Here is a 27126-nt window from a genome sequence, read left to right as displayed (position 1 = left end):
AAAAGTAAAAGACCTGGATTTTTAGGCAGGCCTTTGAGGATGAGCAATAAATTACTATATAGTTAGTATGATGAGTTGGGTATACAAGCTATAGGAAATTGCTTGTAATTGGTCATTGAATAATTAAGTGGATCTAACGTTTGCTTATAGCTGGAATTATGAGTATTGTATAATCATAGGGAATGTATTGTGTAATTTGTTATATGAATTTTATTTTTGGAAGTGGACAGGATAATGAGTATTTTTAATAGCTGCTTGACTTTGGGTCTTAAATACTGTATTTTGGTGGATTGTCCCTTGCTGTTTTATTGATTATTGTCATGTTATGTATTATTGTGAGTGTGTTTGCTAAAAATGCTACAGCTAGCACAGTAAGTCATAGCTCAAGATGGGATAGAGTATCACTTCTCTTGTATTCCTTACATTAGCTCCCCATAGGGTTGCATAATAAATTTAAAATCATATGCTTGGCTTTTTGTGCTTTTCATAACCTGGGCCTAGTTTATCTTAGGGAGAAAGTAATTAAACATAAAGCCCTCTTGACCACTGAGGTCAAATCATACAAAGAATCTGACTGTTCCACCTATGAACACTTCCATTCAGTATAAAACTAGGGGTGTGCAGGTTAAAGAATATTGTGTCCTGTCACATCATTTGGGAGTCGATTTTCATTTTGTTAATGTCATTGACATTGCCTATGTCATTTCAAATGAATGCACAGACCTCCTTAAAACCAGTGTTAAGACTTTTTCAGAAGCAGTGTCTAACTCCTGGAATCAGCTCCCTCTGGAGCTTAAAAGCATTGGAGCTCCAGTTCCATTGCAAATTAAAAACTTGGTTGTTTGCCTTCAGTTATAGCCTGTGTATTAAGGAATCAAAGAAGATTTCTACTAAGGAGGGTGTTGGGAGATGGGAGGATGATTTTTAAATGTACTAAGATTAGGTATTTGATTTATGTTTATTGATTTTATTGTATTAGAAGTTTATAACTCTGCATAGAGGTTTATGATATCAATTGCTCTGGTATTGTGATTGTGTGTTACAATTGATCATTTTTGCCGTTGCTTGTAATTTTTTATTTTTAATTAACACATAGGGGCAGATTTTAAAAGACCTACACGCGCTGAGCCTATTTTGCATAGGCCTGGCAACGCGCGCAAGCCCCGGGACGCGCGAATGTCCTGGGGCTTGAAAAAAGGGGCGGGACATGGGTGGCTGGGGCGGGGGCGTGGCCAGAGGACTCCATAGGGCCTCTAGGCCGGGGGATTGCGCGTCGGCACTTGGCCGGCTCACGCAACCTACGCCTGCCTGGAGGCAGGCGCAACTTGCAAAACAAAGGTATGGGGGGGTTTAGGTAGGGCTGGGGGGCAGGTTAGGTAGGGGAAGGTGGGGGGGGTGAAAGGAAAGTTCCCTTCGAGGCCGCTTCGATTTCGGAGCGGCCTCGGAGGGAACAGGGAAAGCCATCAGGGCTCCCCTAGGACTCTGCGCATAAGTGTACACCCCCTTGTGTGCGCCGACCCCCGGATTTTATAACATGCACGTGGCTGCGCGCGCATGTTATAAAATCAGGCGCAGCTTTGTGTGCGCCGGGTTGCGCGCACAAATCTACGCCCGTGCGTGGTCTGCCTCATAAGTTTTATGATGTAATGACATGGATGTTGTTGGAATCCATCTTGTTCAAGCCATCATTCAAAAAAGCAGGATATAAATATTTGATTAAATTAAATTATGTGTTATTCAATTATTGTAAAATGCTTTGAGCATCTGTGGTAAGATATGGAATAAGAGATACATTATTATTATATCTGGCCCATTCAGTCTGCCCAGTTGTCTACCACTTTAGGTAAATAAACCTATAAATTCTCATAGTTAAACCCAACACCAACTCTTCCCCATGTCTTTTACTTTATATTGCATGTCCATTCCTTCACCGCTGCCCTTTATATATGTCCCAAGCAAGTTTAAATTTCATTACACTGCTGACCTCTTCCACCTCTCCCTTTAGACTACTCTAGGCCTTGCCATCATATTTGTTGTTTCTTACCTGACTCAGACTTAATCCAATACCCAGGCACCCTCCCATATCTTACCACAAAATTTGTAATAATTCACATAGCCACCAAAACTAGCAAGGCTAATTTATAAATCATCTGACTATTCCATGCTTGCTGATCTTTGACGTCATGGCTGCTTTAATGGAATTTACTTTATGGGATCTAAATGCAACGTATGCAACGGAGACTCACTATAACAGAATTGAGACTCACCATTATGGATTTCTGTTAGAAGAATAATGATGAACAAGAACAAGCAGCAGAGTCAAAAGTGACTGATTACTGAAAATAGTGATCTACATTAATTTATATCCCATTAAGGGTAATTTTTATCATACAAAAGTGTTATAGAGGTACCTCCCTGGATGTTACATGGGAATGCAGTTCCAAATTTATAATGGAAATCTAAGGGGAAAATGAGTTGTGATATACAGAATTTTAACATACTGAAAAAACTGGGGAAACGTATCTCTTTTGTATATCAAGTGATTTCTGTACAATCATGCCATTATTCTCTAATACAATTTTCTGTTCAGTCCTTGTGCACCGTGAAAGAGTGTTTCTGCTATTACAGGGAATGGAATTGGACCAAGGACCACTCTGCACGACTCCTGCTTCCCAATATTCTTCAGGTCATTGGATATGGAGTAGAGGTATGGCTAGGGGTGTATTTTTTTAACTGACTTTGCAACCCTAATCATGGTACTATTTTGATCAGGAATGTAGAAAAACCACTATGGTAATACATGTAGAATTTTGAAATTTAAATGTTAACCACAGAAGGCATTGTTTTTATAAGTAAAGGGACCTTCATAACACCGAGCGGTTTTTTTTAGTCAGATCTGACATTTCTACTGCTGCATCGGTCATACATAATCATAGGTCCCACACATCACCATTTATAGATTTTTTAAGAAACTTTTTTTGCACCTAAAAAATAAAGGGATAATACCCATATATGAGAAGTCCGTGCAGTATTTAGAAATCATTTAGTCAGGAAGCATGGTATGGTTATAATTGGTGGTGTGTGGGACGTTTGATTATGTATGACCGATGCAGCAGTAGAAATTTCAGATTTGACTAAGTAAACTGCTGTGCTGTTCGTACGTCTCATTCTGCTTGTAAAACTGGCTCCTAAACCCTAAACCACCACCAACACCTCACCTTGAGCTATTAGCTGGCCCTCCTATAGTCATATAAATAGTTGACTACTATGAGGGCCTTATAAATAGTCTTTCTCTCTCTCTTCCAAGCTCAGAAATGCAAAATGTATCACAAATTGCATTTTGGGCTTAACGCCAGGAAAAAGGGTGTAGTTATTTCTAGCATTAAAACCATGTGATAGCATGCATTATGCTATCGCACGGTGTGATATTGCTCCTCATTTTAATTAATTCCACCCAAACTCCTCCCTAATCCCGCCCCTTCCAAAAATTTGCCTTTGCGCCATGCGATAGTACTATTATCGCATGCATTATGACGTTAAGGCGTGCATTAATGCTATAATGCATTTTGATGAATGACCCTGTAAATTTCTCTCTCCTTACATACCGTCAAGGGAACTCTAGTCTGCCAAAAAGGCTCTTCTTTCCGCTCCTTTGCTGACTGCTCCCAGATTATCCTGCATGAGACTCCACACTTCAAGCTGTTGTGCACTAGTATCACTAACCCTGCGCCTGGAGCCAGGCTACCATAAGTTCAGGAAGAAAGCTAAAGCATGACTTTTCAGCCAGGTTTTCCCCTACAACCCACATCTCTGGCCTAACTTCCTGAACTTCTGATGAAGGACTGTTATACTCAACTGGAACTTGAAACTATTCACAAATGAGTTTTCCTACATTGGATCCCAATACTACATTAATTGCAAATTCTGATTCCTTTGTAAGCTATTCCAATTCCTCTCTTCATTGAAATATATTGTAATCTACCTTGAGACCCAATTTTGGGGCAGGTGGAATATCAAATGTTCATTAATAAATAAATACATTCTTATTTTACCTGTTTTTGCCACCACTGATTTAGGGTATGAAGTCAGTAGTCCAAGGTTGTAGAAAGTAGTCTTGCAACGTATGTTGTTTTGAAACTGTTGGAGTGTTAGAGGTGGTTTCAGGAGCTGCCAGTTCTGGTTTTCTGGGAAATGATCCTCTATGAAGAGAGCAGGATGTGTAAGGAAGTAAAACTCATTGTACCTGCAGTAAAAAAAAACAAACAGTAGAAGATCTGGATGGGCTGGGTGATGGCCAGGATTGCTGTTGTGCACTCTTACGAAACAGGCCCCATTCTCAGGCAGTTCGGCCTGCCCTTCCAGCATTATTTCAAGAATGGAGTCATGTCTGGCCCAAGAAGCAGAAACCAGACCTAAATAGAACCTCGCTCTTGTTTCCTGTCCAGCAGGAATCAGCATCATTGTCAGGATATCTGGTCATCCCAGGCATTTCTGTTTTTGTAAAGTGAAATCAATGATACATTATTTGATCACTACTTTAGCAACCACAAAACTTTATCTGATTTTAATTTACAACAGATTTATATGGTAGAAACTTCTGTGGTTCCTTCATTTGTTTATCTGGGTCTTTGAATGTCCGTTTTATCTATCTTTGTCCATCATTTTCCTTCTACATATTATATTGTCTTTCCTATTGACTGCAACTTATCTCTTGGATCCTAGGATATACAGTGCTGGTTAGTGCCTCACAGGAGCGGTTCTATATTGAGACAGGTTGAGGAGGCCACTTCAGGCATCAAGATTTCAAGGCGGCAAAATTGCCCCCTGAAACCTTTTTGCCACAGCCGCCTCACCCTTCATGCAGGCAAACTCTGGCAGCTGGACTGAGGTGTGGAGCAGCGACATGCTGGTGAGGTTTCTACTCCCTGCCAGCAAAAGAAAGATCCTGTGGCAGTACCAGTGCAGAATGCAGCATGGTGGAGATAGAGCGGGGCAGCGTGGTGGTTGCAGCCCAGAGTCCCAGGGATCGAGGTGGGGTGTATGTGTGTGTATGAGATGTTATTGGGGGGTGGTGTGTGTGTATGAGAGGGTGGTAGGGGTGGGGTGTGTATGAGAGGGTGGTAGGGGTGGGGTGTGTATGAGAGGGTGGTAGGGTTGGGGTGTGTGTGTGTGTGTCCATGAGAGGGTGGTAGGGGTGGTGTGTGTGTGTATGAGAGAGTGATGGGTAGGGTGTCTGTGTGTGTGTATATGTATGAGAGGGTAGTGGGGTGCGTGTGTGTGTATGAGAGGGTAGTGGGGTTGAGGTGTGTGTATGGGAGGGTAGTGGGGGTGATGTGTGTTTGTATGAGAGGTTGGTGGGTGTGGGGTTTGGGTGTGTGTGCATGGGTGGTGTGTGTGTGTGTGTGCGCGTGAATGAGTGTGGTGGGTGTGCGGTGTGTGGTGGGCATGGGGTGTGTGTATGAAGGTGGTGGGCGTGTGGGGATGTGTATGAAGGTGGTGGGGTTGGGGTGTGTGTGTTTGTATGAGAGGGTGGTGGATGTGGGGTGCAACTGTGTGTGTATGAGAGGGTGGTGAGCGTGGGGTTTGTGTGTGCATGAGAGGGTGGTGGGGGTGGTGTGTTTGTGTATATTAGAGGGTTTTGGTGTATGTTTGTGTATGTGTGGCATGAGTGGTGGGTGTGGGGGAGTGTGTGTATGAGAGGGTGGTGGGGGTGGGGTGCGTGTGTGTATGAGAGGGTGGTGGGGGTGGGGTGCGCGTGTGTGTGTGTGTATGAGAGGGTGGTGGGGGTGGTGTGTGTATGAGAGGGTTTTTGTGTGTGTGTGTGTGTGAGTGTGAGAGGGTTTTTGTGTGTGTGTGTGTGTGTGTGAGTGTGAGAGAGAGAGAGGTTAAAGGTTGTGCACCCTCCTCCAATCTGACAGTCTCAGGAGGACTGGAAATCTAAAGTTCCCAGATATGCAGAGTGGGAGATTTTTTTTTTTTTTATCCTTGTTAGTTTTAATTATTGGATGTGATGTATCTGCTGTTTTGAAATATTTTATTAGTATTTGGTAATATTTTAAACATTTTTATACATGTTTTTAATTGGCTGAATTTATCAGCAAATTTGACATTTTTTATTGGTATGTTTAATGTTTTATATTTTTTGATTTGTTTGCATTGTTTACAGAGTTTGGCTTCTTGTGATTTCCAGTTCAGTTTTTATCTGCATATTTCAATTTATATTTTATGATCTCTTTATTCTGCATCTGGTGAGAATCTATCTGTATTCTGCTTGTGTGAGTGAGGCTTTAGTTATTCTGCTTGCATGTAGTTTCTGTGTAGGGATTTAGAACAACCTGGCTTTAATCTGTTTTCCTAATAGGAGGTAGGGATGTACATTCGTTTGCAACGAAATAGGGAATAAAAACGATATTTCTATTTCGTTGCATTTCGGGGGGCTGACAAAGCAAAAGGAAAATCCATGAAATTTCGTGTGGTTTTCCTATCGTTTGTTTTTTTTTTGGGGGGGGGGGGAGGGGGAGAAAGGGCACATTTAAAAAAAAAAACCAAACAAAACAAAACCCCAAACCCTCCCCAACCTTTCAAATTTAATTAATTACAAACCCACACCGTCCCAACCCCCCCCCTTGCGCGGGCCATCCATTGCTCCTACCATGTGACAGGGGCCAACCAATGGCACCGGAAGCCCCTGTCACATGTTAAGGGCAAAGGGCCACCAGCACCATTTTGATTACTGGCAGCTGACGGCCTGAGAGGGGGAGATCGCTCCTGGGACCCCCTGGTAGACCACCAGGGACTTTCGGTAAGTCTTGGGGGGGGGTCATAGTTAATAGGGATCTGCGAAGCGGATTTTCCCAAAATTTCAGGAAAATTCGTTTTTTTGGGCAGCCGAAAAAAATCAACCTGATCTGCGGGAAAACTAAATTTCCCACAATAACAAAGGCCGAACCAAAAGGTTTGGTCGAATCACATCTCTAATAGGAGGTGTATTGGTGTTTAGGGCCTGATGTAATATTTGCAGTATGGCTTTTTCATAGGTTGAGCACTGGTAATTATGATATGGAAGGCTTACTATATTGGAATTGTAGTTCAGTTTATTCCTGGCTTTCTGTGGGCCAAGTCCACACCCAGTGCACTTTACTATAGGCCTAATACTATATGGGATCCAGTAAACTGCCTTGATTACTATGAGAAAGGTAATTTATTAAGTCTACTTAACTATTATTATTGAAAGTGTGTTTTTTTGCAGTGTATGCCTATATATTATATATGTTGTAAGTGATATTTTTACTTTAGAAGATTGCACTTTGAATGTCTATTTTCCATAGGCAATCTGCCTTTTTAGGTTGAGGAAGTTATTACATTTTAAAATGGAAAAGAATGCATAAGTTTTAATTATGTGGGGAGGGGAAGGAAGGGGGAATGAAGGGCTGTAAGGTTTGTCTGGGGCATCTAATACCCTTGTATCAGCCCTAAGAGAGAGTGAGTCACACACACAGACTCTCACCATTCCCCAACCTCTCACACCCCCAGGGGGCAGATCCTGGAGAAGGGTGGGAGGCAGGCAATAGGGAATGGAGGAGCTCTATTTCTAGACCCAGGAGGGTCCCTAATATGGACGCCGAAGACTGAGAACCATAAATAGCAGGCCCAAAAACTGAGTGGTTAGAGCAGTGTTCTGCACGCAAGGGAAGCCAGGGTTCAAATCCTATTGCCATTCCTTGTGACCCTGGACAAGTCACTTCTCCCTCCATTGCCTTCCCCCTGCCCTTGTCCTCGGTGATTTCACCTGCACCGGGCCATGGGGGGGAGGGGCACCATTTCATCCTTCGCCTCAGGCAGCAGATTGCCTTGAGCCTCCCCTGGTGCCTCCCCCCTCCAGCTATGCTGTTCCTTCACCACCACATTTATCAAGTTCACCTGCTTTCTTAATTTTGAGCCACCAAACAGTGCACTTTGATCAAACTCTCACTTTCTAAACAAACAAGCTGGCGGAGGAAGTTCCCATGTTGCAGAGATCCACAGATGAAGAGGAGGAGGGCGTTTGTTTTTCCAGGGCCATTTAGGTGTGTTTGAGCTTTTTCTTTTTCTACCTAATTTCTTCCTCCCTGAAAAAAAAAAACACCCCAAAAAAACAAAGAAACCGCATACTCAAAGGAAAAGCTGCTGCAAGTGTCGTCAGCAAAACCTGCTCCCCAGGTGCAGTCCAGCAGGTGCCATCCTCCTTCCAGGTAAACGGCGTTCCAGGAATGGTTGGTGTTCCCAGCAAAAGAGTCTCCAGTTCTGTAACTGCATCCTTTGGCATATCCTGCTATGTTCATACACTGTATGTTAATGATGCTGTAAAAAGAGGCAAAATAATATTAAGAAGAGCGATCTTCTTTGCAAACCTGGAGTTTTATTTAAATATTCAGGAAATAGTCTTGGACAAAACAGAGCTCTGGAGTAGTGTGGGATACACGTCGGTATTTGTTATGGAAAAGCTCTGTCCACGGCAACATGTTTATCAGGTATGCCAAACCTTGCTTAACATAAATAAGACGAGGTGACCTGCTAAGACTAGAGATGGAACAATAGTTCTAATTTCTGTACAAAAATCTTTCTTACATGGTAAAGGGATAAAACTGGTTACAATTAGTTCTGTCCTGAAAAAACTGTGGAGGCCAATGTTCAGAACAAGCTAGCCAGCTAATTAAGAAGTTAGCTAACTAGAACAAAGGAATTGAAAATTGCACTGTGTAGAATGTCTACATCTAGCTGCTTAATTTCTCAATGAAAATTCCCTAAAGTTACACAGCTATAAACCCCCTCCCCACATATCCTGCCGCTAAGTAGCTTGGTGAGAATTAACATAAACATAGCAGATGAAGCCATTGTCAGGGAAAGGATGCTGGGCTTAATGGCCATTGGTATGACCCAGCATACTATGCATTCTATGGCAGGAAAAGACCAACTCGTCTATCCGGTCTGCCCAGTTATTCCTAGCCACGTTGCCAAGGATATATCTCACTGGCCAGCCAAAGAGCATGGCTGCCTGTAGGCTGTCACTTCCTATTCAAGATAGTTTTTGTCATCTTTCTCCATTCTGCTCTACCCTCCTGGGTAGTTGAGGATGCAAGATCCCCTTTCTAGTTAACACCTAGCAGACCTCCCCTCCCATTTCTTACTATAAGGTCCCACAGTATGCCAAACAGCCATCAACGCCAGAGTGGCTGTTACCTATGCATCCAGTCTCCAGCATCCTCCTGGCCTATCCAGGTGGCACCCCACCATCATCAATCTGCTGCACCAATCTGGTCAGCACAAGGAGCATGTAGCCTGCCAGACAGACCTGGCTACATGAGTGACTGTATTTCCACTCTAATTTCTAGTTTTTATTATACTTGCAGCCTGCCAGACAGACTCAACTGTTAATTCATTCTGTCACTGCAGCCTGCCAAATAAACTCAGCTATGCGAGTGCCTGCATTTCTGCTAGGATTTCTAGTTCTAACTAATATGTACTTGCAGTTTGACAGACAGACCAAGCTGCTAATTATTCCTCCCCTGTCTCTTCACTGTTTTGTAACTCAGGATCCTCTGAGTTTATCCCATACCTTCCTCTGGGAGGATATTCCATGCATTCACCACCCTTTCCATAAAAAAGTATTTCCTGATGCAATATGGTGGTTTGATTTAGCAACATCACAAAATGATCAAACAAGCACTTTCCTGTTTAGTTTCTCTACCCATATCAAATATGGATTTTGAACCTCATGTAAATTTTAATCCATCTTTCAGATGCTACATCTGTAAGAAACAAAACTTATCTTTGATCTCTTAAAGGAGATCTATTATGTGTGACACAAACCTGGCTGTTGGATACCAATGCTGATTTGATTAACCAGCTATATCAATTACATTATGCTATAATATCTAATCCTTGTAGTATTAAGCAGGGCAGAGGATTGCTTATTGCCCTGATGCAAGTGTTTTTGGACGTTGGACAACATCATGAGATGACATTAGTCGCTACATCATTGTGGGGTATATGTTTAGTTTATTGCATCTACGGGTCTTTTGTCAATTGATCATCAATTATAGAGGATTTAACTGCCTTGCAAACTGACTTAAAAACATTAGTGTGTTGGTGATTTTATTTTACATGTAGATGAAAGGCAACTCCCCAACTCCTCTGATGATTTCCTGATAGCAATGTCTGCCTTAGGCTGGGAAAAAATTATTCAAGAGCCAACCCATGCTCCTGGACATACCCTCAATTTAATGTTTTTTAGTATTTTGTCAAACAGGATTCTAATACATAGAAACATAGAAATGATGGCAGAAAAAGACCAATCGGCCCATCCAGTTTGCCCAGCAAGCTCCCATATTTATTTTCCCATACATTCAGACAACATCCAACAAAAAACTGGTGCAACTACAAAGGTAAAAAGTGTGCAAGAGGCATGGTCATTGTTAAAAAAAATACCATCCTAGTAGCACAATCCAGCTATATTCCACGCATTAAGAAAGGAGGAAGGAAAGTAAAATGATTACCAGCATGGTTAAAAGGTGAAGTGAAAGAGGCTATTTTAGCCAAAAGACCTTCATTAAAAAAATTGGAAGAAGGATCCATCAGAAGAAAATAGGATAAAGCATAAGCATTGGTAAACTAAATGTAAGACATTGATAAAACAGACTAAGAGAATTTGAAAAGAAGTTGGCCTTAGAGGCAAAATCTCACAATAAAATCTTTTCTAAATATATCCAAAGTAGAAACCTGCAAGGGATGTTCAAGGGGTTAAAGGAGCACTTAGAGAAGAAAAGGTCATTGTGGAAAGATTAAACAATTTCTTTGCTTCAGTATTTACTGAAGAGAGTGCTGTTGAGATACCCATTCCAGAGAAGGTTTTCATGGGTGATGAATCAGATCAACTGAACCAAATCACAGTGAACCTGATAGATGTGGTAGGCTTGATTGACAAACTGAAGAGTAGTAAATCACCTGGACCAGATGGTATACACCCCAGGGTTCTGAAGGAACTAAAAAATGAAATTTCAGACCTATTTCAATTAATTTGTAACCTTTCATTAAAATCATCCAATGTACCTGAAGATTGGAAGATGGCCAATTTAACTCCTATATTTAAAAGGGATCCAGTGGTGATCCGGGAAGCTATAGATCAGTGAGCCTGACTTTTAGTGCTGGGAAAAATTGTGGAAACTGTTATAAAGAATAAAATCATAAAACATTTAGACATGGTTTGATGGGGCACAGCCAACATGGATTTACCCAAGGGAAGTCTTGCCTCACAAATCTACATTTTTTGAAAGGGTGAATAAACATGTGGACAAAGGTGAACCAGTAGATGTGGTGTATTTGGATTTTCAGAAGGCATTCGACAAAGTCCCACATGAGAGGCTTCTAAGAAAACTCAAAAGTCATGGGATAGGAAGCTATGTCCATTTGTGGATTGCAAGCTGGTTATAAAACAAGAAACACAGAGTAGGATTAAATGGTCAGTTTTCACAGTGGAAAAAGGTAAACAGTGGAGTGCCTCAGGGATCTGTACTTGGCTTGGTGCTTTTGAATATATTTATAAATGATCTGGAAAAGGGGTATGATGAGTGAGGTGATCACATTTGTGGATGACACAAAATTATGCAGAGTAGTTAAATCTCAAGCAGATTGTGATGAATTACAGGAGGACCTTGCGAGACTGGAAGATTGGGCTTCCAAATGGCAGATGAAATTTAACGTGGACAAGTGCAAAGTGATGCATATAGGGAAAAATAATCCTTGCTATAGTTACACAATGTTAGGTTCTATCTTAGGAGTTTCCACTCAGGAAAGAGATCTAGATGTCATAGTGGAAAACACATCGAAATTGTCAGGTTAGTGTGCTGAGGTGATCAAAAAAGCAAACAGAATGTTAGGAATTATTAGGAAGAGAATGGCAAATAAAATGGAGGATGTCATAATGCCTCTGTATCGCTACATGGTGAGACCACATCTTGAATACTGTGTGCAATGCTGGTCACCGCATCTCAAAAAAGATTTAGTTGCACTGGAGAAAGTGCAGAAAAAGGCGACCAAAATCATAAGGGGCATGGAACAGCTGCCCTAGGAAGAAAGGCTAAAGAAGTTAGGGCTGTTCAGTTTGGAAAAGAGACGACTGAGGGGGGATATGATAAAAGTCTACAAAATCATGAAAGGACTTGAACAAGTTAATGTAAATTGGTTATTTACTCTCTCAGATAATAGAAGGATCAGGAGGCACTCCATGAAGTTAGCAAGTAGCTCATTTAAAACAAATTGAAGAAAATTATTTTTCACTCAGCACATAGTTAAGCTCTGGAATTCATTGCCAGAGGATGTGGTTACAGCAGTTAGTGTAACTGGGTTTAAAATAATTTGGATAAGTTCCTAGAGAAAAAATTCATAAACTGCTATTAGGTTAATTAATAAGCAATAGCAGCTTATGATTTATCTATTGTTTGGGTACTTGCCAGGTACTTGTAACTTGGATCAGCCACTGTTAGAAACAGAATACATGGTGGGCATAATGATCAGATGCACATCCAGTGTGAAAACATTGTGGTATTCTTACACAATAAGAGGTTTGGCCACTGTTGGAAACAGGATGCTGGGCTTGATGGACCCTTGGTCTGACCTAGTATGGAATATCTTATGTTCTTAAATATACTTTTTGGTTTACTGCAGGTTTAAAAATAGGCAAAGTTCCATCTATGCTACATTGATCATCATTAGCGAAAGTCCCAATCTGTTAAAGATTTATTTGATTATGCCCATACAGGATTTGATTATCCCCTTGCAGGAATAATGACAGACAAGGTTAAGAAAATATACTGTACATCTCTAAGAAAATTCAGGCAGCAGGTAATCTTCCTCACGATTTATTCCGCACTATGAAAACCGTAATACAAGCGCATAATAGACATTTACTTGGTGGGCATAATGATAAGATGCCATCCAGTGTGAAAACTTTGTGGTATTCTTACACAATAAGAGGTTTGGTCACTGTTGGAAACAGGATGCTGGGCTTGATGGACCCTTGGTCTGACCTAGTATGGAATATCTTATGTTCTTAAATATACTTTTTGGTTTACTGCAGGCTTAAAAATAGGCAAAGTTCCAACTATGCTACATTGATCATCATTAGCGAAAGTCCCAATCTGTTAAAGATTTATTTGATTATGCCCATACAGGATTTGATTATCCCCTTGCAGGAATAATGACAGACAAGGTTAAGAAAATATACTGTACATCTCTAAGAAAATTCAGGCAGCAGGTAATCTTCCTCACGATTTATTCCGCACTGTGAAAACCGTAATACAAGTGCATAATAGACATTTACTTGGTGGGCATAATGATAAGATGCCATCCAGTGTGAAAACTTTGTGATATTCTTACACAATAAGAGGTTTGGTCACTGTTGGAAACAGGATGCTGGGCTTGATGGACCCTTGGTCTGACCCAGATGGCAATTTCTTATGTTCTTATGGCTGATATCTGTGCTCAGGTTCCTGCAGAGGACCAGTGGCTCCATAACTGGATAATGCTGGTGAGAGAAGGGAGAACTTCACTTAATAATTTGTCTTGTCTCTTCTTGAACCCTTGCTCCACTGTTTGGAAATCCATGTAAGAAGATACTGGCGATTCTGTCTCTACAGTTGTTAACGCATCACTCTCAGAAGGCTGGAGGCTGGAGGGAATGACTTGGAGAAAGGAGGAGGAGGGGAGGAACTTGGCCTTTGAGACTGTGATCTAGTGCTGTGTCAGCGCAACCCATCAAGACGTCTTCCCCTCCCTTGTGCAGGGCCTACTTCATTGGCCCGGGACATCTGATTTAAGCGAGTGCCTGTGGCATGCAGTCACCGTCAGTGTGCAGCTGCGCGTGGCTTTTTTATTTTCTTTCTTTTTAACGCTCGATGGGGAAGAAAAGGCATGTCCTCTATTTGGGAAACTCACCAATTATGGACTGCAGATTAGAAACCTCTGTTACAGAGGTCTCATTGAGTCCAGGCTTGGGTCAGCCTCCACCCCCAACCATCAGGGTCACCCTCCGTAACTGTGACCAATCCTTCATTCTTGGGAGATGTGCCTACTCCAGCAAATAAACACCAGCAGGTTGGCAATGTGGCTACGGTATCTGTGGAGCAGAATGTGACTGTTGGAATGTCTGAATCCATTTCTTCTGGGTTATCTGTACTTCCTGCATCTTCAGCCAGTGTCTTTCCAATGGAGATATCAGAAGTGGTTACATTAAAAGACATATGGAAGATGGTGACTAAATTAGATCAGACATTAAACCACACTATATCTCAGATGTCTATCTTTACTGCTGAAACTAGAGTGAAGCTTGAGGAATATGATAAGCGTTTTGAGTTAGTGGAAAGCTCTATTTCCAACATTAATGGGGTACTAACACTGGTACAAAATGGAGGAATATCTGCAATAAAAAAGATAGTCTGTTTGTTTACAATCGTCTTGAGGTTCTAGAGAACTTGATGAATAGTAAACATTTAAGGTTTTTGAATGGTTCTGTTATAAGGTTATTAGCTCCTAATGAGATATTTAAAAAATACCTAAAAGATATTCTAAGTTTCTTAGATGATCAGATTCCTGCCGTAGTTGTTCTAGTATTTACTATCTTCCTAAGCAGCGAGTTAATTCAGAATGTGTACTGGAGGCTACCAGGAATGATAGCCTGGAAGTATCAGTCTTTCTGGAATCATCTATTCATTTAGTTCCAACTCGAGCTATTTTAATTGCCTCTTTCAAGTTAGATATGGTGTTCTGAAAATATTGCCTGAATATACATATTGGGGTAGATTTTAAGACCTGCGTGCAGGCCCGTGCATGTTATAAAATCGGGGGTTGGCGCACGCAAGGGGCTTCCCCCGTTCCCTCCCAGGCCGAAATTGGAGCGGCCTATGAGGGAACTTCCCTTCCCCCTAAACTAACTTTCCAACCCCTTCCCCTAACCTTCTGCCCCCCCTAGCCCTACTCTAACTCCCCCCCCCCCCCCCCCCAATTCTTATTATACCTCTTATGCCTGCCTGGAGGCATGTGATCCTCCAACACAGTGGCAAATGGCCACTGTGCTGGAGACCTCTGGCCCCGCCCCGCCCCTGGACTGCCCCTTTAGTAAAGCCCTCGGACTTAGGCGCGTCCCGGGGTTTTACATGCATTGCTGGGCCTTTATAAAATAGGCCCGGCACGTGTAGGCCGATTTACCCGCGTAGAGCTTATAAAATCTGGCCCATTTCCTTTTGTGGTCAAAAAATACACATTTTTCCAGATGTATCACGTGAAACACAAAAGAGAAGAAAGCTTTTCCTTTCTTTTAAGGAGAAGGTGCTGCAAGTGGGCGCCACTTTCTTTCTTAAATTTCCTTGCAAATGTTTAGTTTCCTTTCAGAATAGTCAATTTGTGTTTTATGACACTTTGCATTTGGAAACATTTATCAAAGATAAATTCTGAGATATTCTGTGGGATTATTATGGGTGGATTAGACTACATTATGTTATATCCTATCTCCTCCATCTCTTTTTCCTTTAGTAATTCTCTTTTTTAGTCAATAATTCTTGGTCTCTCACTCCAAGTAATGAGGACTTATACAATTGAGTTAGATGTGTTTGTTTAAGTATCTTGCTGTGAAGATTTTCTTAGTAACTGTATAATATGTATTAGTATTATCTTGTGTTACTCTGTATTTTTCTTTTTCTTTGGATATTGAATAAATTCAATAAAAAATACATTAAAAAAAAAAAAGAAGACTGTAGGCCCATGAAACTGAAACTGTTGTCAGTATGTCCAATTAAAAAAAATAATAAAAATCTAAATCTAGCTCCAACCATACCATCTAACTATTATCCTCTCTCTTCCCTTTTCATTCCTAGCTAAGATGATTGAAGGAGTAATCCTGAAACAGTTACAAGATTTTATTGATGATCGCAATGTTTTAGATCATTATCAATTTAGTTTCCATTGTTAATATCGAGTCTGGACTTGTTTTGGCGGGGCTTTCATATAGGTAACCGATACATTCTGGTATTGTTAGACATTGTGACTATGATATCCTATTGTCCTGTTTGAATAACGATATTTCTGTCATGGTACTAAGGTCAGGGTTTCATTGGTGAGGGCGCTCTGCCACTTCCTTTCAGACTTCAGAGGCAGAGCTCAGGGGTGTTTTGCTCTGGCCCCTCTCTTCTGGGCAACCTGCAGGGAAGAGGAGGAGAGGGGATGGGCTTGGTGAGCACAGACCTTCCACTCCCTCATCTGCCTCTCACCTACTGCTGCCCATCCCCCACCCCTAACCTATTCTGCAGAGAACAGGAGGGCAAAGTGTGATCCTCGGAACAAAGAACAGGCACAAAATGGGCTCGAATTAGCACAAGTTTGAAACTTGTGAGCCGTAGTGCCAGTCATGAAGACCAGGGTTGGAGCCTTGATGATTGGCACTGCGGCTCATAAGTTTGAAATTTGTGCTATTTCGAGCACTTTTTGCTTCTCTTTCCCAGGTCTTAATTTCTGAAGGAATGGCCCACCTTTTTTTCCAGGACCTGAGGAAGTGGAACACATCTGGTGGTGCAAATCAGTCCTGGCTTCCCCTGTGGAAACAGAGCAGAGCCGGTGGTGGCACAGATCATGTCTAGTCCCCTGCCGCATCCAGAGGAGGCAGAGCAGAGCGCTGTAGCTGCTCACCCTGACACGGGAGAAGCCACATGGCCTTGATATTTACAGAATTTCCCCACACAATTGAAGAGGCCATGATGGGGAATGACCAAGGTTGAAGAGAGAGGGGTGAATGCTTGTCAGCGCTGCTTTATCCACTCCTGGGTGTGATCGCTTCTTGACCCTACTGCTATATATTATGCTGGCTTTCCGGGTCCCTGCCACTTCTGCTACTGGTGACCACACTGGGGAAAGAGGAAGGTGCAAGTGAATGAGTGAGGCATTGGGCGTTGGGGGGGGGGGGTGAGTGAAGGAATCAGAGGGGGAAAGGAGAGGGAGGGGATCAGAGGATGCATAGAATGAGTGAGAGGATTGGAGAGACTGAGGTGTAAAAATGATCAAAGTGGAGGCGTGGTCTGTAGGTGAGGTGATTGGAGAGGGGTGAGGAAAGAGTGATTGAGGAGAGAGGATGGTGGGGGAAGGGAAAAAGAAGAGAGTGAGGAGAGCAAATGGTAGTGTTCCCTTCTTTCCCTCTCTCCCCCAGAAGGCAAAGAGCATGCCACACTTTTGAATTCCAGATTCCTCCAGTCAAGGAGGCTAACAGTGAACGGTGCAAGCCTGTGCCTTACTGTCCAAGAAGGGAGAGGCTGACAATTGCTGGAGAGGGTAAATTGCAGGGGAGGTAGAATTAGCGACCATCTGGAGGGGTATTTAAGGACTGCCAGGGATTGGGGTGAGGCTTGGAGTCTTTAGGGCCACTGGAAGGGAATGAAGACCATGAGGATCACTGGGGAAATCATGGGGGAGGCCTGGGGATGGAGGAGGGCATAGAGGAGGAAGAAGGAAGTAAAGAGAAAGGGTCTGACCTAACCCCAGTGATCCTTCATCACTTGCCCCTACCCCCAATCATTCTTCACCAGTATTCATCAAGGACAGCTGGGGGTTGAGAACTGATGGAGGCTGGGGACGGATGAGGAGGAGTGTGACACATGTATTTGGGAAACCCTGGCCCTCCCCCCTTATACAGGGAATACCCAGCCTTGGCCCTGGTCCCCCACACCCACTCCCTTCTATAGTTCCACTTCCTTTTCGCCTACAAATTAAACCCTAACCAAAATGGCTTGTCTTACCTAGTAGGGCGTAAACAGCAGGTGAGAGTCAGACATCTTCTTGGTTCCCTATAAAAATGAGAGTTCCTCAGGACTCTGCACTCTTATTTATTATTTACCTATGTCCAATTTGCAAGAGAAGTATCAGTCTTTCTGGAATCTGAGGAGTAAACTGAGGAGTAAATTTTCACCTATGATGACATCCAATTATCTTTTACCAGTAAACTCTATACTAGAAGATACCTTAGTTGCTATTTCCAAATGCATGAAAGCTATTAAATGTTGGTCCAGATGGTTAATAGCAAGCTAGCCTTAAATTTTGGCAAGACAGAGCAGATCATTTTTGTCAGACCAGTTGTTCCTGGTACACCCTTCCACTTTCTATTGAGTGCTTGCTCAATTGCTATTTCATCTCGTTAGAAATTTAGGGATTATCTTGTACCCTACTTTTTCCCTGCATTCACAGCTAAACATGGTGGTAAAGAATGCCTTTTATAAATAAAGTTTGTTTAAGTTAAAGTTTTTTTTTGAGTCCAGATGATTTCCGTAACATTTTACAAACTCTGGTCCTTGATTACTGTAATGCAATCTATATAGTTCTTACTTGTGAATGCACTGAAAGCACTACAGGTGGTGCAGAATGTCGCTGCTTTGAGTATTAACAGGAACTCAGCATACAAATCATATATTGATGATCCTGTGTTCATAAGAATATAAGATTTGCTGCACTGGGTCAGACCAAAGGTCCATCAGGTCCAGTATCTTGTTTACAACAGTCACTAATCCAGGTCACAAGTACCTGGTAGGATCCCAAAAGATTGAAAAAATTCCATGCTGCTTATCCCAGGGACAAGAACTGGATTTCCCCAAGTCCACCTTAATAATGGTTATGGACTTTTCTTCTAGGAGCTTGTCCAACGCTTTTTTAAACCCAGCTACACTAAAGTCTTTTACCACATCCTCTGGCAATAAATTCCAGAGCTTAATTATATGTTGTTAAAAAATATTTTCTCCTATTTGTTTTAAATGTATTACCTAGTAACTTTATTGTGTGACCCCTAGTTTTTGTTTGTTTTGAAAGAGTAAACAACTGATTTGTGTATACCTGTTCCACTCCACTCATTTATATAGACCTCTGTCATATCTCCCCTCAGCCTTCTCTTGTCCAAGTTGAAGAGTCCTAACCGCCTTAAGCTTTCCTCATAGAGGAATTGTTCCAGCTCCTTGATCTGTACCTTTTCTAATTCCATTATATCTTATTTTGAGATGCGATGACCAGAATTGCACACAATACTCAAGAAGAGGCCGCACCATAGAGAGATAAAGAGGCATTATGACACTCTCTGTTTTGAAGTTCATTCCTTTGTTAATAATTCCTAGCATTCTATTTGCTTTCTTGGCCGCTGCCGCATACTGAGCAGAGGATTTCAACATATTATCCACAATGATGCCTAGATTCTTTTCCTGGGTGGCGATTACTAATGTGGAACCTTGACTTGTGTAGCGTTGCATTTCCTTATGTGCATCGCTTTGCACTTGTCCACATTAAATGTCATTTGCCATTTTGAGTCTCCTCGTCTCTCAAGGTCCTCCAGCAATTTCCTCTTCTGGCTTAACAACTTTGAATAATTTTGATCAAAAGAAAATTTGATCACTTCACTCATTGTTCCCATCTCTAGGCAATTTTTAAATATGTTAAAAAGCAGCAGTCCCAGTACAGATCTCTGGGGAACTCCACTTTTCACCTTTATCCATTAAAAAAATTGGTCATTTAGCCTTACTCTCTGTTTTCTCTCTTTTAACCAGCTCTCAGTCCACAATGGAACATTGCCTTCTTTCCCATTACTTATTTATTTCCTCAAGAGGTACTTTGTTAAAAGCTTTCTAAAAACCCAGATACACTATATTAACCGGCTCACCTTTATTGACATTTTTATTCTTGTCTTCAAACAAATGTAACGGATTGGTGAGGAAAGGCTTTCCTGGGATAAATCCATGTTGGCTTTGTCTCATTAAACCATGACTTATCTATATTTTCAGTAATTTTGTTCCTTATAATAGTTTCAATTATTTTTTCTGCCATTGAAGTCAGGCTCACCGGACTATAGTTTCCTGGATCAACTATGGACAGCATAACTCCATTGTGCTAATTCAAGCCATTTTTGTGTCTTGTTACCCAGGTCTTAAATTCTGAAGGAATCTGTCAACTTGTTTCCAGGACCTGAGGAAGTGGAGCAGATCTGGTGGTGTAAATAAGTTCTGGCCCCCTTGTGGAAACGGAGCATCTGGAAGAAAAGTTTCCTGGATCACCCTCCAATCTTCAGGTACCATAGCTGATTTTAATGATGTTTGTTTACAGATTACTAATAGTAGGTCTGTAATTTCATTTTCAGTTCTTTCAGCACTCTGGGATGTATACCATCTCGTCCAGGTAATTTGCTGCTCTTTAGTTTGTCAATTTGCCCATTTCCATTTTCTGGGTACACTGAGTTTTTTTCGAATCTGCTGAATCATCACCTTTGAATATAATTTCTGGTATGGGTTTCTGCTTTACATCGTCCCCAGTAAAAACCAAAGCAAATGACTCTGGGAGCCGTAACTAGAAACGCGAGTCCAGCTGGGCACCACAAATCCTTCCCTCTGAAATAATAGGCAAGACAAGAGTGAAAGTGGAAATAAGCAGGCTGCAGCTTTTATTTAAACAACAATGTATATGCTTAACCCTGTACCAGTATGAATTGTGATTTGAGGGGAAAAAAACACCTTTTTCTGCCTGCCACAAAACCAAGCAAGGCAGCTTCAACCTGTTTCGAGATCTACCCACTGGCCTGGGTACCTGTCATAAGCATGAGACAGTGCCTGCACTTGTCTCATGTTCCCTCCACTAACCCTAACTGAGGCCAACTATATATGCGCCAAACAACCCTCGAATTGTTAAAAAGGTCATACCCAATATCAGATAGATGTATTTTGTCCTTCCGGTAGAGGCCTTTGCAAGTATCGTTTCCCCACTCATGCAGTTTCTGCTGCCTTCCCAAATGCTATATCCATACCCTAATTTGTCTGTTTAACTTTTTGTGTCTGCGTTCCCATAGCTTCTAATCACTGACATTATTTCACTGTACGTGGAATAATATCAGACCAGAACAGGCAGGCACCAGGGAACCATGAACTTATCTCAGCAAAATCCCTTTTTATCTGCTGCAATAATTGTCTAAAGGATGCATCCCTCAAATCATTACCCCCAAGACGCACAATTATAAGAACATAAGAACATGCCATACTGGGTCAGACCAAGGGTCTATCAAGCCCAGCATTCTGTTTCCAACAGTGGCCAATCCAGGCCATAAGAACCTGGCAAGTACCCAAAAACTGTCTATTCCATGTTACCGTTGCTAGTAATAGCAGTGGCTATTTTCTAAGTCAACTTAATTAATAGCAGGTAATGGATTTCTCCTCCAGGAACTTATCCAATCCTTTTTTAAACACAGCTATACTAACTGCACTAAACACATCTTCTGGCAACAAATTCCAGAGTTTAATTGTGCATTGAGTAAAAAAGAACTTTCTCCGATTAGTTTTAAATGTGCCACATGCTAACTTCATGGAGGAGTGCCCCCTAGTCTTTCTATTATTCGAAAGAGTAAATAACCGATTCACATTTACTCGTTCTAGACCTCTCATGATTTTAAACACCTCTATCTTATCCCCCCTCAACCGTCTCTTCTCCAAGCTGAAAAGTCCTAACCTCTTTAGTCTTTCCTCATAGGGGAGCTGTTCCATTCCCCTTATCATTTTGGTAGCCCTTCTCTGTACCTTCTCCATCGCAACTATATCTTTTTTGAGATGTGGCGACCAGAATTGTACACAGTATTCAAGGTGCGGTCTCACCATGGAGCGATACAGAGGCATTATGACATTTTCCGTTTTATTCACCATTCCCTTTCTAATAATTCCCAACATTCTGTTTGCTTTTTTAACTGCCGCAGCACACTGAACCGACGATTTCAATGTGTTATCCACTATGACGCCTAAATCTCTTTCTTGGGTTGTAGCACCTAATGTAGAACCTAACATTCTGTAACTATAGTATGGGTTATTTTTCCCTATATGCATCACTTTGCACTTATCCACATTAAATTTCATCTGCCATTTTGATGCCCAATTTTTCAGTCTCACAAGGTCTTCCTGCAATTTATCACAGTCTGCTTGTGATTTAACTACTCTGAACAATTTTGTATCATCTGCAAATTTGATTATCTCACTCATCGTATTTCTTTCCAGATCATTTATAAATATATTGAAAAGTAAGGGTCCCAGTACAGATCCCTGAGGCACTCCACTGCCCACTTCTTTCCACTGAGAAAATTGTCCATTTAATCCTACTCTCTGTTTCCTGTCTTATAGCCAGTTTGCAATCCACGAAAGGAAATCGCCACCTATCCCATTACTTTTTACTTTTCCTAGAAGCCTCTCATGAGGAACTTTGTCAAAAGCCTTCTGAAAATCCAATAGGGATGTGAATCGTTTTAGGACGATTAAAATTATCGTCCGATAATTTTAATATCGTCTTAAACCGTTATGGAACACAATACAATAGAAATTCTAACTATTTATCGTTATAAATCGTTAGAATCGTGAGCCGGCACACTAAAACCCGCTAAAACCCACCCCCGACCCTTTAAATTAAATCCCCCACCCTCCCGAACCCCCCCCAAATAACTTAAACATTTCCTTGCCAAATCCTACCTCCTTCAATTCCCCCCCACCAAATGACTTAAATTACCTGGGGGTCCGGAACGGCAGCGGTCCGGAACGGGCTCCTGCTACTGAATCTTGTTGTCTTCGGTCGGCGCCATTTTCCAAAATGGCGCCGAAAAATGGCGGCGGCCATAGACCAACAGGATTCGACGGCAGGAGGTCCTTCCGGACCCCCACTGGACTTTTGGCAAGTCTTGTGGGGGTCAGGAGGCCCCCCCCAAGCTGGCCAAAAGTTCCTGGAGGTCCAGCGGGGGTCAGGGAGCGATTTCCCGCCGCGAATCGTTTTCCGTACGGAAAATGGCGCCGGCAGGAGATCGACTGCAGGAGGTCGTTCAGCGAGGCGCCGGAACCCTCGCTGAATGACCTCCTGCAGTCGATCTCCTGCCGGCGCCATTTTCCGTACGGAAAATGATTCGCGGCGGGAAATCGCTCTCTGACCCCCGCTGGACCTCCAGGAACTTTTGGCCAGCTTGGGGGGGGCCTCCTGACCCCCACAAGACTTGCCAAAAGTCCAGCGGGGGTCCGGAAGGACCTCCTGCCGTCGAATCCTGTTGGTCTATGGCCGCCGCCATTTTTCGGCGCCATTTTGGAAAATGGCGCCGGCCGAAGACAACAAGATTCAGTAGCAGGAGCCCGTTCCGGACCGCTGCCGTTCCGGACCGCCGCTGGACCACCAGGTAATTTAAGTCATTTGGGGGGGGTTCGGGAGGGTGGGGGATTTAATTTAAAGGGTCGGGGGTGGGTTTTAGCGGGTTTTAACGATTTTAACGATATATCACGATATTTTACCCCCCCAAACGGCAACAATACGATTCCCTCCCCCTCCCAGCCGAAATCGATCGTTAAGACGATCGAGGACACGATTCACATCTCTAAAATCCAAGTTTACTACATCTACCGGTTCACCTTTATCCACATGTTTATTAACTCTTTCAAAAAAAGTGAAGCAGATTTGTGAGGCAAGACTTGCCTTGGGTAAAGCCATGCTGACTTTGGGTAAAGCCATGCTGACTTTGACCATGTCTTTCTATATGTTCTGTGATTTTGATGTTTAGAACACTTTCCACTATTTTTCCTGGCACTGAAGTCAGGCTAACCGGTCTGTAGTTTCCCGGATTGCCCCTGGAGCCCTTTTTAAATATTGGGGTTACATTAGCTATCCTCCAGTCTTCAGGTACAATGGATGATTTTAATGATAGGTTACAAATTTTTACTAATAGGTCTGAAATTTCATTTTTTAGTTCCTTCAGAACTCTGGGGTGTATACCATCCGGTCCAGGTGATTTACTACTCTTCAGTTTGTCAATCAGGTCTACCACATCCTCTAGGTTCACCGTGATTTGATTCAGTCCATCTGAATCATTACCCATGAAAACCTTCTCCGGTACAGGTACCTCCCCAACATCCTCTTCAGTAAACACCGAAGCAAAGAAATCATTTAATCTTTCCGTGATGGCTTTATCTTCTCTAAGTGCCCCTTTAACCCCTCGATCATCTAACGGTCCAACTGACTCCCTCACAGGCTTTCTGCTTCGGATATATTTTAAAAAGTTTTTTACTGTGAGTTTTTGCCTCTATGGCCAACTTCTTTTCAAATTCTCTCTTAGCCTGTCTTATCAATGTCTTACATTTAACTTGCCAACATTTATGCATTATTCTGTCCATTATGATGTCTGGTGCAGCAACAGAAACCCCCTTGTCATAAGGAATAGGCAGAAGTTGCCCCCAAAGCATCCCGCACTTGCCCATCCATTCAATGCAAATCCCTCGAGTGGCTAGCCCCAAATGTGGTCCATAGGCGCACTCCCGGGCCTTTTTGGCTGCCAATGAATGAAGGACTGCTTTATGATCCAAGCGAGTACCAGCTTACAAGAGACCTCTGCAAGTGAAAAATTTGTTGTTAGATGTGCTGCCCTTCCACAACTCCTCAGCAGTGATGTGGCGCTGTTGAATGATGTATACTGCATGGAATACTCGTCTGGCGGCATATAATCACTGACAGAGGACCCAAATAGGCAAGAGAGGTTTTGAATAAGCCGTACTTTCCTTGCTCCTTTTTTGGGACCACAGCCAGAGGAGACAACATCATCTCTCAGAACGGGGGAGTGGAAAAAGGGCCTGCCATTCTGCCTAGACACTGTTCCGTATTCAATTTTTCCTGTACAATGTCAGCATGTTGCAGTGGATAGAGAATTGCCAAAGGCAGTGCAATTAATATGACCTTGGTTCAGAATCCTAAATTCCTCAAGGAAACCACAGGCAATCCTCGCTGCCTCCTCATGCTTGGGGCACATATGGCGAGCCAGTCCATCATTTGGTCCATCATTTGATCCAACATAATCTGTAATGGAGCCTTCTCAAATCTCTGAACTTCATTTTTCTGCAGCAGAACTCCCGATCCGGGGTTTCTTTACATATTTACTTGCCGGATAGGGAGCAGCACATATCTGACAAACATACTTCAAATTACAATCCTTGAAAGTGCAAGCTGACTTGTTGAAGTGCCAGCAGATGTTGCTTGGTGTGCTCAAGGGTCCGGTGGATGAGGCAGCTGACAAGGAGGATTTCATTGTTGATCAGCCATGCCCAACCGCATTATTTGCTTTGACATCTGCTTTAACTACAGATTCATGTCCTGAATCCCCCAGGAAATAAAACGATTTCCTCCATCTTGTCCCGAAACCATTCATTATAATTCAACCAGGCCCAGCAATTGTATTTTCTGTAGGCCTTCATTATAGTGTTAGAATAACTGAGAATTGGGTCGCATTGTGAGGGATCATCCAGTGTAATGACCCTTGTCATTCTAAGGAATGTCTTATTGTTGCAAGGCGGCATGTCCTCATTCTTGTCCTTTTTCTTGTCGCATTGTCTTCGCCTTCCCTCCATCGCCTGAAGATGTCTATATAATCTCCATTTCTTTATCTTCCTGCGCAAAGTTTTAGGCACACTCTCCCATAGCTGAGACAGGTTTGAAAATGCCAGTGGTCCCCTAGCTGCTTCCTTGGCCCCCGTACCTGACCTCAATGAACCATCCTCTTTGGAATTCTCGGATTCGGATGAAGTGTCATGACCTCTGGCACTGGAGCTGGTTTTTCATTTCCGTTTCCTTTCCCTTTTTTTTTACTCTCTTGCGCCACCGCTGCTCCCTCCTCCAGACATCTGCACAGAGCACACTGCAACCCCTGACAACTCACCCTTCATGTGCTCCTGACCCTGGTCAACTGTGTTGGTCTCTAGCGTGCCCGCCCCTATTGCAGGCTGAGTTGCAGCTCAATGTCCATCCTGGGCCAATGGTGGTCCATGACCTGAAGTGTTGTCGCGACTCTCACGGTGTTGCACTTCAGACTCTGGGGGCTGAGTAGCTGATCCTTCGGTGCCAACTGGATGAGCTGGTACCATGATCCTGACATTTCCTACTGGGACTCCCGTTGATTTCTTGAGACCATGTTGAGCTGCGAGTACATTTTGGGCCCTTGTCCACCCCCAGGAGTATGGTGGACACTGGAGCACCCCAGGGTAGTTCACTGGGGGCGAATGTGGCCTTACCTGATAACCATGGCAAGGGTTCCAATTGTTAGGTGGAAGAAATGGCCCATAAGGCTAGGAGTTGGACGCCACAGGGAAGACATCGCGATTGGAGTCTTGCTGCAGGAAAGGTAATGGTGTGGATGCCTCAGGTTGCGGAAAGTTCATCAAATACATGCTTGCCCCCCAGGCCCTGGATCATGAAAATTGTCCGGATTCTGTGCTCTACTGACCAACAGCTAAAAGACTATCCCCCTCATGGTAATTTGACATTTGCCATGTCTGGAAGGGTGCACTTCTCTCCTATGTTATTGTTACTGATGGTGTGGAATCCGAGGGGTTGTTCACCAGCTCCTCATGCGGTCATGCCTGATCGTGTGCGCTTGCATGCTGAGGCAATGGTATGTCCAGCACATCATGAGCAGGTCTTGTGCTGCCTGAGTTGGGATTGGTGTGTGGTGGGCTCTTCCCTGCCCCTTGGGTTCAGCACCTCACTCGCTTCTTTGGGTCTCCCTGGTATATTCTGGGCCTTGCTCCTCCCCCTGCCATGTGAGCTCTGCATAGAGTCCCTTCTGCTCCCCCCGGATCGGGTCCTACAGCCACGCTCCATATTTTATAGTCTGAGGCTCCGATTTCAAGCACCGACGGGTTGTGCCATTACTCATGTGAAGGTTGAGAGCTGATTCCTTAGGCTGGGTAGAGTGCTACCTCATTTCTTTTCTCCTTCTTTCTTTTTTTTTTTTTTAATGGAGAAGAACATTGTTTTATTGCGCCACTGACAAAACAAGGTGGAGCGGGTTGATAAACCGACGAGACCAGGGAGTGAAAAGATTGCTCAGCCGCCGCACATGAGATGCCACCAGATTCAATTCCAGGAACAAAGATGCCTTTAAGTGTGGAGGCTGATGTCATTGGAGGCTGCCGAGAAGCTTGCTGGAAGGGCATCAACGTCATCAGCCCTCACCGCATTGTTGGGCCCTATCCCTTGATCTTTGCTCATGGCAGACCAGAACTGGCTCGTCCCCCTAATGAGGTAAGGAGCGAA

General features: G+C 43.0%; 1 protein-coding gene across 3 annotated transcripts in view; it reads right to left on the bottom strand.

Moving 5' to 3' along the window:
* The window catches only part of LOC115099385 (kyphoscoliosis peptidase-like), a 121011-nt gene that overhangs the window by 31393 nt on the left and 62492 nt on the right, over positions 1–27126 (bottom strand). For all 3 annotated transcript variants that reach the window (XM_029616992.1, XM_029616993.1, XM_029616994.1), the window contains 2 exons: positions 8152–8340; positions 4053–4243 (listed from right to left, as the gene is read on the bottom strand). In XM_029616992.1, the coding sequence (XP_029472852.1) occupies positions 4053–4243; positions 8152–8340 (380 nt within the window). The remainder of the gene's footprint in view (positions 1–4052; positions 4244–8151; positions 8341–27126) is intronic.

Source organism: Rhinatrema bivittatum, chromosome 9 (assembly GCF_901001135.1).
Source record: "Rhinatrema bivittatum chromosome 9, aRhiBiv1.1, whole genome shotgun sequence".
Lineage (NCBI taxonomy): Eukaryota > Metazoa > Chordata > Amphibia > Gymnophiona > Rhinatrematidae > Rhinatrema > Rhinatrema bivittatum.
The sequence above is the reverse complement of the archived record's forward strand: the minus strand, read 5'-3'. Positions and strand labels throughout refer to the sequence as shown.